Below are 11,160 nucleotides of genomic sequence, written 5' to 3' on the forward strand. Positions count from 1 at the left end.
CGAGTTGTTGATTGGTTGTGGGTTTATGAACCCATGTTCACGACCTTGGGGGTTCGCTTACCCTTTTCTCCTTTTGTCATGGGCTTGCCAAACCGTTGTGATGTTGCTCCGTCGCAACTGCATCCAAACAGCTGGGCTGCCATCCGATGTTTCGAGATGGTTTGTGAGTATCTGGAGCTTCTGATCTCTGTGAACGTTTTTCTCTACCTTTTCCTTCTTATAAACCCTTCTCGACAGGGGAAGACAAAGAAGGGGTATATGTCCTTCAGGGCCCAACAAGGTCGCAGGATCTTTGGCCTTTTTGAGGACTCCTTTCATGGTTTCAAGTCCACTATTTTCAAGGTCAGACCGGTTGAGGGTCATCAGCCCTTCTGGCTTACTGCCGAAGGGGAAAGGCGGATCCCGACTTACTAGAGTTTTGGGGCGGGATCTGATTACTTAATAAAAATTTCTTATGATTGGTTGAGCTCGGAAGAGCGTAACATCACCGACATCTTGTTGGCCATTTTTGGTGAGAAAAACCTTAACCCTCATATGGTTATGGGGGACCAGGAGACCGGTCGGTCGTATGTTGGTGAGTTCTTTATTTTTCTTGTACTTTTTAGTGTTTGCTTCTTCTATTGCTCACACATTTGCTTTTTGCTTGCAGTTTCCATGGCTGGCGGGAAGACTACCCTGGCTGACTTGATGAACCTCATCAAAGAGGGTGATGGTGGTGGTGAGGATTATTCGGCGACTCCTTCGGTGAGTCAGGACCAGGAGGATGCCGAGGAGGGCAGTGGTCGGGTTGACGGGGCTGACCAAGGTCAGCTGGAGAAGGTGGAGATTCCTCCTGAGAATGCCTTGGGGAACCCAAGTGTGGAGGCGGAGGTCTCTTTTGACGAGGAGGATCTGGGGTTTGGTGATGACGACTTAAAGGCCGTTGGCAACCCGAAGAAGAGGAAGCGGGACTCCGGGAAGGCCCTTTCTGTTATGGAAAAGAACTTCGATACTGGGGGTTTCATCGAGTCCCAGTTGCTTCCTGGTACTGAAGAGTTTTTTCGGGATGCTGACCTCTCTGGCCAGGCGAGGTGGATCTATTGCAGCCTTCTTCGAGCTGCTGCTATTGCCAAGAAGGTGGAACCTGTCTTGGGAAATTATCATATTTTGGAAGGGAAACTTCAGAACTCCCAGAAAGACCTGACAGATTCAAGATCTCGGGAGGAGTCTCTGAAGACAAAGTTGTCTAAGCAGGAGAAGAAGGCTAAGGAGGATGCCAAAGAGATCAACAGGCTGGTGGATCGGGACCTTGCCTTGATGAAGGATTTGAATACTTCTCGTGGTGAGACTGCCGCTGCTGAGAAGAAGGTTAAGGAATTAGAGGAAAAGCTGAAATTGGCGGAGAGCTCGGCAGAGACTGCTCGTCAGGAGATATCTGCTTTGAAGAAGAAAAATAAGGAGATTGCAAAGGGGACCCGGGAGGCTGTGAAGCTGACCAAGGAGGGGATTAAGCTTCAGGTGGCCATGCTGGCTCCCGATCTCAAACTTTCTCAGCTTGGAGCTCTCAAGACAGTTGAGAATGGGAAGATTGTTGATATCCTCAAGCCTTGAGATGGTTACTTCTTTAAGCTTTTTGTACTCCTTGCCTTACTTTTTGTAATTTGTTTTTATCTTTGGGCCTGTTTAAGGCGCCTTTTAGTTGTAATGAACACTTTGGCACTTTATTTTGATTAGGCCGTTTTCTGTTATTGCTTGCTTGCTCGGGCCATCGTGGCTTTGCCTTTATTATTATTGTTTTTGCTTACCCGGGCCGTCGCAGCCTTTTGGTTTACCATTTTTATGGTATTTACCGTTTTTGTTGCTTGTCTCTTTGAGTTGTTTTTTTCTCTGGGTCCCTTTGGTTTCCGGGGTGATCAGTCCCGGGTTTCCGTTAGGTCGACCGTTCGTTGTCGTTTTGTCATTTTTGACGTAAATCTTGTAAAAAGACAAACTTATTCTATATGCATATGTAGAAATTAAAAAAAAGAAGGTGGTGTAATACATAATCAAGTGAAAGAGATGGGATAGGAAAAAAGGAATGCAAAGGAAGTCAAAGTGGAGGGGTCGAGGTCGTTAGATCGTGTGGTTGCTTCTTCTTATAAGTAGAACCTCTTTAGGTTTGCCATGTTCCATGTTCTCGGTACCTTGTTTCCATCCAACCTCTCCAACTTGTAGGCACCCTTTCCGAGGACTTCTCTTACCCTGTAGGGACCCTCTCAGTTCGCGGCCAATTTTTCTTCTCCCGGGGTTTGTGGACCTATGTCGTTGCGTCGTAAGACCAAGTCGCCTTCTTCAAGACTTCTTCTTAGTGTTTTGCCATTGTACCTTAGGGCTATCCTTTTCTTGATTGCTGTCTCTGTTAGATGTGCCATTTGTCTTGTTTCATCAATCAGGTCCTTTTCGACTACCTCGCTTCCCCCTCCGAGGAGAAACCTTGGGCTCGGCTCCCCGATTTCGACTGGGATGACTGTGTCGACCCCGTATGTGAGTCGGAAGAGGGTTTCGCCAGTAGATGATTGGGGGGAGGTTCTGTAGGACCATAAGATTGAGGCTAGCTCATCTGCCCATGAGCCCTTCTTTCCTTCAAGTCGCTTCTTTAGCCCGTTTAAGATGACTTTGTTGGCTGCCTTTACCTAGCCGTTGGTTTGAGGGTGCTCGACTGAGGAGAACTTTTGCTTGATTCCCAGTCCTGCTAGGAATTCTTTGAACTTCTTGTCGATGAACTGTGTCCCATTATCTAATATGACGGTTTTTGGGATTCTGAACCTGGTGACCACTTGCCTCCACATGAATTTTTGGCAATTCGCTGAAGATATGCTAGCTAGTGGTTCCGCTTCTACCCATTTGGTGTAGTAGTCTATGGCTACTATCAAGTATTTTACTTGTCCAGGCCCAGGCAGGAACGGTCCTAAGAGGTCGACTCCCCATTGGGCGAAAGGTCGGGGGGCCATCATCAGGCAAAGTTCTTCAGGTGGAGCTTTGTGGAAATTGGCGTTTTCCTGGTATTTTTTGCATTTTTTGACGAACTCCTAGGCGTCCGACATCATTGTGGGCCAGTAATATTCTGCTCTGATGATCTTTCTTGCCAACGATCTTCTTCCGATGTGGTGACCACAACATCCCTCATGGACTTTGCTTAGGACGTAGTCCATTTGGTCGGGGCGTAGGCATTTGAGTAAGGGTTGGTGGAGCCCTCGTTTGTACAGTTGTCCTTGTATGATCACATATTTGGAGGCTTCCCTTCTGGTGTTTTGCGCTTCTTTCTCATTCTCAGAAGTTTTGCCATGCTCCAAATATCGAAGGATAGGATCTATCCAAGAGGAGGGGTTCGGTATTTGGGTTGCGCACAGGATGATTGCAGGTTCAGTTGCTAGCCCTTGGATTAAGGATCTGTTTCCTATCCCGGGCTTGGTGCTTGCTAGTTTGGAGAGGAGGTCGGCTCGAGCATTTCTCTCTCTAGGGACATGCTGAATTATGACTTCCACAAAGCTTTTGCATAGCTCCTTTACCTTTTCCGGGTATTTTTGTAGAAGCGCGTTCCTGGCTTGGTAGCTGCCATTTATCTGAGAGGTGACGATCCAGGAGTCGCTACTAACTTCTACTCTTAATACTCCGACCTCTTTGGCTAATACTAACCCTCTTATCAGGGCTTCGTATTTTGCCTAATTGTTGGAGATTGGGAAATCGAACTTGATCAATTGTTCATAAGCTACTCCTGCCGAGTTCTCAAGAATGATCCCAGCCCCTCCGAACGTTTGGTTGGATGCTCTATCGACGTGGAGTTTCCACCGTGTGTTTGGTATGTTGGGGGCCTCCCCTGTGACCTCTACCAGGAAATCTGCCATGGCTTGGACTTTAATTGCTTGCCTGGGTTCGTATTGCAAGTCATATTGGGACAGCTCTATTGCCCACGCCATCATTCTTCCCGCGAGGTCGGGTATCTAGAGGACCTGCCGAATGGCCTGGTCGGTTCTTAGGATGATCACGTGCCCTTGGAAGTACTGTTTTAATCTTCTGGATGAGGTTAGTAGGGCGTAAGCCAAATTGTCCAACTTGGTGTATTTCAACTCCGCCCCTTGGAGTACTTTGCTGATGAAGTATATTGGGTGTTGAGTCTTGTCTTCTTCTCGGACAAGGACTGCAGCCATGGCTTGTGTGGTCACAGCTAGGTATAAGTACAGGGGTTTCCCTTCTCTAGGTTTGCTGAGTACGGGAGGTTCTGAGAGTATCTTTTTGAAGTGGCTAAACACTTCTTCGCATGCCGGGGTCCACTCGAAGGCGATTCCTTTCTTCATTAAGTTGAAGAATGGGATGGCCCTTTCTGTCGAGGCACCGAGGAACCGGGATAGGGCCGTGAGCTTTCCGGTGAGTCGCTGCACGTCTTTGATGCACCCAGGGATTCTTGTGGGAGTGCGTTGAACCATCGGATTGCTGGGCCGGCCAGCATCACAGGGAATGCTCGACACCTGACCACGTCACCTACTCCTTCCAAATTCATCCTTGCTTAAAAAGCTGTGAGGTGCTCTTGGGGATCCTTTGTCCCATCGTACCTCATGTCCGTTGGCTTGTCGAAATTCTTCGGAAGCCGAACCTTGAGGATCGAGGGGTGGAAAGGAGTGGCTCCCATGCTGATTGGTTCCTGTTGCTTCTTGGCTTTCCCTCTTTGGGACTCCCCGTGGCTCTCGGACCTGCCTTGGGTAGGTCAAGAGGTCGCCTGTGTATGCGCCTCGTCGCGCTTTGTTAGGCTCCTTTCTCTATTCTCGTATCTTCGGGAGGGGCAGCGGGTGTGGGTGCGGGATCGGCTGGCGTCATCGTGGGGTCGGCTGACGTCAGCTTGGGATCAACTCCTCGCTGCCAACTCCCTTTCAAGGTTTTGTACTTTGTTTTTGAGCTCTTGCATGATCTTGGCGCTGTCGGCTCCCGTTCCTCCGAAAGGATGCCTTTTGGGAGTCTTAGTGTAGATTGGTTGGTTTGGTTGCACGGAAGATCGTGGCTGTTGGCCAGTACGAGCTGTCGAACTTGCCCTGCTCAGGCGGCCCCGCCTCCTTCGCGGAGCTCTTCTGATGTGGGAAGTCGCTCCATGTCTGTTCCGGGGTCCCTACAGACGGCGCCAATATTCGTTACCTGAGGATGCCGATTACTCGACGGGTTTGGTGATGGTGGAAGGATGAGAGGGCGAAACCCTGGAGCGACTTGGAGCGGGTTCGCAGGCTCGAGCTGGGGACTGGCGAAACCGATGGTAGAACGGATGAAAAAGGGGGTGGCCACCTGCAAGGACACTCCGACGATCAAGTCAGTATCTGTACGAGATGATAGCCAAATTAGGTAAGATGATGTGTACGTCGGGGGGAGAGCTGACCTCTCCCCTTATATACTGTGCTGGATAGGCCCATAAATGACCTAGCCCACAGGTCAGGACGCTTGTGAGCTGTCCCTATCCACGTGGTAAGAGCAGGTCGTTTCAGACTTCGGGTGCTGCCCCGAGGATACCGACCCGACCGTTTTTCTGGGCGTGGTGATAAGCCGTGGTGGCAGGTCGCACGCGCTTTGGGTCGGGCGCAGGGGACCGACCTGTCGGGTTTCCTCGTCGTTTGGAGGGTGATGCGGGCTTTGGGTCGGGGCGGTGTTCCCGACTCGCCGTGTTGTTGGGCTGGACCGTGTGAGTCCGTAACTAAACCAAAACAACATGAACTCAATATGTTACAATGTCTATCTACACAAGTTAATATTATAGAAAAAGAAACAAGACAAATTAACTACTTAAACCAAGAGAAAATTTTACAACACCTACCAATCCAAATTATTGTTATAGAAAGAAAAACAAGACAAATTAACTATTTAAATCAAGAAGTTATATACAAAAGAATAGAAGAACAATTACAAACTCCTTAAATACAAAATAAAATAAAAGGAATTGAAGAAAAAATTAAAAAAGAACTATGTAGCCTAAACCCCAAAGCTTTTCATCATAGAAAATTACATGAAATATCTTTACCATATGAAGATGGATTTAATTAAAAAGATATACCAACAAAGGCAAAACCAATACATATGAATAAAGAATATCTAGAATATTGTAAAAAAGAAATACAAGAATATTTAGATAAGGGACTAATAAGGCCTTCAAAATCACCCAGGAGCTGTACATGCTTCTATGTGATGAAAGCATCTGAAATAGAAAGAGGTGCTCCAAGATTAGTCATCAATTATAAACCTCTTAACAAGGTACTAAAATGGATTAGGTATCTCTTACCAAATAAAAGTGATTTAATTAAAAGATTAAATAAAACAAATATCTTTTCAAAATTTGATTTGAAATCAGGATATTATCAGATTGCAGTAAGAGGAAGATAGATATAAAACATCTTTTATAGTACCCTTCAGACATTATGAATGGAATGTAATGCCTCAACGATTAAAAAATACTCCGAACAAATTCCAAGAAATAATGAATAATATATTTTATCTGCATATAAAATTTACTATAGTATATCTTGATGACGTATTAGTATATTCAAAAGGGATAAATCAGCATATATATCACCTAGAAAAATTTATGAATATTATAAAAGAACAAAGATTAGTTTTATCAGAAAAGAAAATGAAATTTTTTATAACTAAAGTAAGATTCTTACGATATGAAATCTATTAAGGGACTATAGTACCTATTAAAAGAGCCATTAAATTTGCAGATAATTTCCTAAATGAAATAACTAACAAAAAATAATTACAAAGATTTTTGGGATGTTTAAATTATGTGGCAGAATTTCTACCTGGAATAAGAGACACATGCGAACCTCTTTATAAGAGACTAAGAAAAAATCTACCTCCATGGACAGAAGAAATGACTTTTATAATAATAAAAATAAAAAATGCGATAAAAGAAATACCCTATATAAGTATACTAGATCCATTGGATAAATTAATTGTAGAAACAAATGCATCAGAATTAGGATATGAAGGAATTCTTAAACAAATACCTCCTAATAGCTCAAAAGAGCAAATAGTAAAATATTATTCAAGAATTTAGAACCAGGCTCAAAAGAATTATGCAACAGTTAAAAAAATACTTGCCATAGTATTATGTGTTTCAAAATTTCAGGAAGATTTATTTAATAAAACATTTATAATAAGAACTGGTTGTAAAGCAGCTCCAAGCGTTTTGAAAAATGATGTAAAAAATTTGGTTTCAAAACAAATATTTTCAAGATGGCAAGCTATTTTATCATGTTTTGATTTTACTCTTTGTTCGGTAGGTCGGTTACCGGACGGTTCGGGTAGTGATCCAGGATGATGGTAGGGGCTCGTCAAGTCGTGGACTGCCGGTCAACGATACGTGAGGTCCCGAGTACTTCGTGTGGAAAAAGGGGGGGGGTGCCACCTGCAAAGACACTCCGACGCTCTTGTCAGTAAATGTGTAGGCGGAAAGGGTAGTGTGATATGTGACGTACCTCGGGGGAAGAGCAAGTCTTCCCCTTATATACCTGTCAGAGGTGGGCCCGATGAGAACAGGCCCATGTTTCTAGGGACGTTGTCCCACAGCTGCTCATGAGCTATCATGGACGCGTGTCCGGGTCGGTTGCGGGGCGTATATCCGGACCGGGTGGCGTCCGGATCGGGCCGACCCGTAGGGGTTCTGGGCCAGGCCGTAACAGTGCCCCCGATGCGCCAGTGATGGTCGTGAGGGACATTGGTGGCGCGTGATTTCTTCGTTCGTGTGTTGTCGTCGGGTCGGCTGACCGTGGGAGGGACGTGCCCCCTGCGCGCGTGTCTCTTGGTTGCTGAGGCGACCATTTTGTTGCTTCGTTCTTCGCGCTGAGCATTAAATTCTCATAATGGGTTACGAAAAACCCCGCGCGCAAAGACCATTTTACCCCTGGCCTTTTCGCGCTTTATGCAGCGGTTTTTAAACAGTTTCTTATTTCCTTTGCTCCCACTTTCACTATTCCCATTTTCTTCTCTCCCTGATATCCAAACCTTCTTGTTCGAGCGTCTCTGTGCCTCTTCCTTCACTTTCAAGATCCTGCAATCAATTCAGGTAATTCTAGAATCCTTCTATTTCCTGTTTCGTTCTCGCATGCTTGTTGTATGTATTAGCTTCGCCATTTTTGCTGTTATGTGGCCATTTGATGCTAGGTAGATGTGTTGGGGGAGGGGTACAATTCTTGGATAGGTTTCTAGGTGATTTGTGCGATTGGTATAGTTCTTAGCTGTATTTGGTCATGATTGAGTGGAAAGGGTATAGTTTTTAGGTTTCCCCGGACTCCTGACCTCGTAGACTAACGGAATGGTACCCCGCTGTAGGTATGCCACGTGTCGTCTCCCGGGCTTCCCCTTCCACGGCGAGCTATGATCCGTACGCTTGGGTAACCTCGGATGTAAAGGACTCGCCGAACCAGATGGATCTGGCGGAGTTGACGGTGTTCCGGCAAGCCGGGTACTTGTGCGGGGGAACAGACGAAGAGGCCAATTATGAGACCTCCGTGTCTGCCCCCCATGAGCGGCTGTACGAGATCAATCTTCACTCTCCCCAGATCACCGACTGGATTTGGTTTTACAAATCCATGTTTACCCAGGTCGGGGTTCGCCTTCCGTTTTCCGAGTTCCAGATGTCGCTCTTGTATCGGATATCCGTGTCGCTGTCACAGCTCCATCCGAACAGCTGGACTTCTATCCGCTATTTTGAGATGGTTTGCGAGTATTTCGAGCTGCCGGTGTCGGTGGATGTCTTCCTTTTCTTCTTCAATCTTACCAACCCTTCCAAACAAGGGAAAGCGAAGAAAGGGTTCCTCTCTTTCCGGTCTGCCCAGGGTAGGAGAATATTTGGTCTGTTCGAGGACTCCTACCACGGGTTTAAAGATAAATTTTTCAAAGTCCGCCCCGTTAAAGGTCGCCACCCCTTTTGGTTGTCTTTAGAGGGGGAACGCCTCATCCCCACTTATTGGAGTTTTGGGGCGGGGTCGAATCCTTTTATTAAAGTGACGTATAAGAGGATGTCCTCGGTAGATAAGAGAATAGCCGATGTGCTATTTGCTCTTTTTGAAAAGAACCCCGTGAATCCCCATCTCCTCATGGGTGAACGGGAGGCCGCCAGGAGCTATATCCGTGAGTCGTCTTGCTTTGTATTTTTTGTGTTGTTTATTACTGTTGACTTTGCGCGATCTAACGACTGATGTGTTTGTTTGTTTGCTGCAGTGGAGATGTCTACTACAGTGACGGGTCTTGAGAACCTGATGAAGACCTTCTTCGAGGAAAGCGATGAAGAGAAGGCCGAGGAGAAAGACATCGGGAACTCGGGTGGCCCTTCTGGGGAGAAGGAGGACCAGACTGTGCCCCCTCCCCAGGATACCAACATGTTGGGCAAGAAACCAGAAGGGGCGCAGGCTTCTCCCCCTCCCGAGGTCATCGTTGGCGGGCATTCGTCCTCTGCCCATCAGGAAGATGACGATGTGGAACTCATCCACACCCCTAAAAGGCGGAGGGCGTCTGCGAGCCTGGAGGGGACTCTCACCATCATGGAGAGAAATTTCGATGCCACAACCTTTATCGACTCGCAGCTGATCCCTGGGACGGAGGAGCATTTTCATGGAACTGACCTGGCCGGTTAGGCGAGATGGATGTACCGGACTTTGCTCCGGGGGGCCGTGATAGCTCGAAAGGTTGAGTTTGAGTTGTCGGGAATGCAGGCCCTCCGGAGGAAGCTCGAGTCCTCTGTCAAGGTAAACAATGACTTCAAGGTGCAGGTTGAGCTGCTACAGAGCCAGTTGTCCGAGATGGGGGAGAAGCTCAAGGCGTCCGAGGAAAAGACGACATCTGCCGAGGAAAAATTGAAGGCTTCCGATGAGACGGTGGCCCGTTTAGCTCAGCGGGAGATGACTTTGGAGAGCCAGCTGAACGCCGCTCAGGGTCAGGTGGCGGTCTTGGAGAAAGAGCGCGACCAGGCCGTGTCGTCGGCTAAAGCCGCTAAAGTCGAGGTCGAGGAGCTCCGGAAGAAGCTGAAAGCGACCAAAGAGCAAGGGAAGAACGCTAATTCTATGACTGAAGATGCTCTGAAAGCCCAAGTGAAGATCGTGGCTCTCGACTTCGACACATCGGCTATTGGGGTCTTCAAAATGATCCAAGACGGCAAGATTGTCGACATGCCTAGGAAGTGACTTCTTATAACTTAAACATTTTGATGTAGATTTGTTGAACATTTGTTGCATGTTTTGTAGTTTGATACTTCGTAACGTTTATGTTAAGTTAGTCGTTTAGCCGAGTGGTCGTTACTATCTTTCGCCTTTCTCGTCGTATTATTTTTGTTACCGCCTTTTTGGGGTGGGCTCATTGCTTGTGCCCGTTTTGTCGTTTTCACGTTGGTAGCGATTCGGACTGATTTGGTCGTGTTGTCGCCGTGTTAATTATAGCTATGGTCCATCTGGCTCCCGGGGTGATCAGTCCCGGACTACCGTTTTAGGACGCAATCGTATGAAACGCATATTGGGAAGCAACAGATAAGTAGGAGAATATTTTGACAAGTGGAAATTAATCGTCAGCTAGGCAAGCTTGTTAATATGGCAAGTATTCGATAAGAGTAAATAGCTAAAAAGTGACTAAAAATTAACGTGAACAGAGCAAGCATACATGAGTCCGTTAGGCCTCCTGGTCGGTTTGCCCGAGTTAGGAGTAGAACCTTCTCAAGTTACCTGCATTCCACGTTCTAGGGATTTCTTTGCCGTCAAGTCTCTCGAGCTTGTAGGCACCCTTGCCAAGCACTTCTCTAATTCTGTAGAGACCTTCCGAATTTGCCGCCAGCTTTCCTTCTCCAGAGGTCGGCAGACCGATGTCGTTGCGTCGCAGAACGAGGTCTCTTTCCCCAAAATCCCTCCTGAGGACTTTAGCGTTGTAGCGCAGGGCTATTCTTTGTTTCAACGCTGTTTCTGACAAATGGGCCATCTCCCTCGTCTCCTCCACCAGGTCCTTTTCTACCGCTTCGTCTACACCTGCGAGCAGTAGCCGTGGGCTCGGTTCGCCGATTTTGACGGGTATCACGGCTTCGACCCCATATGTTAGGCGAAAAGGGGTTTCCCCCGTAGCGCTTTGCTCGGTTGTTCGGTAGGACCACAGGACCGAAGCGAGCTCGTCGGCCCAAGCGCCTTTCTT

The 11,160-nt window shown here is 47.0% G+C and overlaps 2 protein-coding genes across 2 annotated transcripts; one reads left to right on the forward strand and one right to left on the reverse strand.

Moving 5' to 3' along the window:
- The first annotated feature begins 534 nt into the window (after positions 1-534).
- On the forward strand, positions 535-1,590 carry LOC148578573 (uncharacterized). Its single transcript, XM_088503103.1, has one exon. The coding sequence runs from the start codon at positions 535-537 to the stop codon at positions 1,588-1,590; it is 1,056 nt and encodes a 351-aa protein (XP_088359229.1).
- Positions 1,591-3,047: 1,457 nt separating this feature from the next.
- LOC148578574 (uncharacterized) lies at positions 3,048-4,442 on the reverse strand. The gene is made up of 2 exons (XM_088503104.1): positions 3,969-4,442; positions 3,048-3,680 (listed from the first exon to the last, which is right to left on the reverse strand). The coding sequence occupies exons 1-2, from the start codon at positions 4,440-4,442 to the stop codon at positions 3,048-3,050; spliced, it is 1,107 nt and encodes a 368-aa protein (XP_088359230.1).
- Between the last annotated feature and the right edge of the window lie 6,718 nt (positions 4,443-11,160).

Source organism: Arachis ipaensis, chromosome B1 (assembly GCF_059453495.1).
Source record: "Arachis ipaensis isolate K30076 ecotype BB chromosome B1, ASM5945349v1, whole genome shotgun sequence".
Lineage (NCBI taxonomy): Eukaryota > Viridiplantae > Streptophyta > Magnoliopsida > Fabales > Fabaceae > Arachis > Arachis ipaensis.

Excerpts from the sequence above, each read along its gene's own strand:
- LOC148578573 (XM_088503103.1), top strand. The coding sequence starts at position 535 with ATGGTTATGGGGGACCAGGAGACCGGTCGGTCGTATGTTGGTGAGTTC.
- LOC148578574 (XM_088503104.1), bottom strand. The coding sequence starts at position 4,442 with ATGGTTCAACGCACTCCCACAAGAATCCCTGGGTGCATCAAAGACGTG. Across the intron at positions 3,681-3,968 it reads CCGACCAGGCCATTCGGCAG|GCAAAATACGAAGCCCTGAT; the intron begins GTCCTCTAGATA and ends TCCAACAATTAG.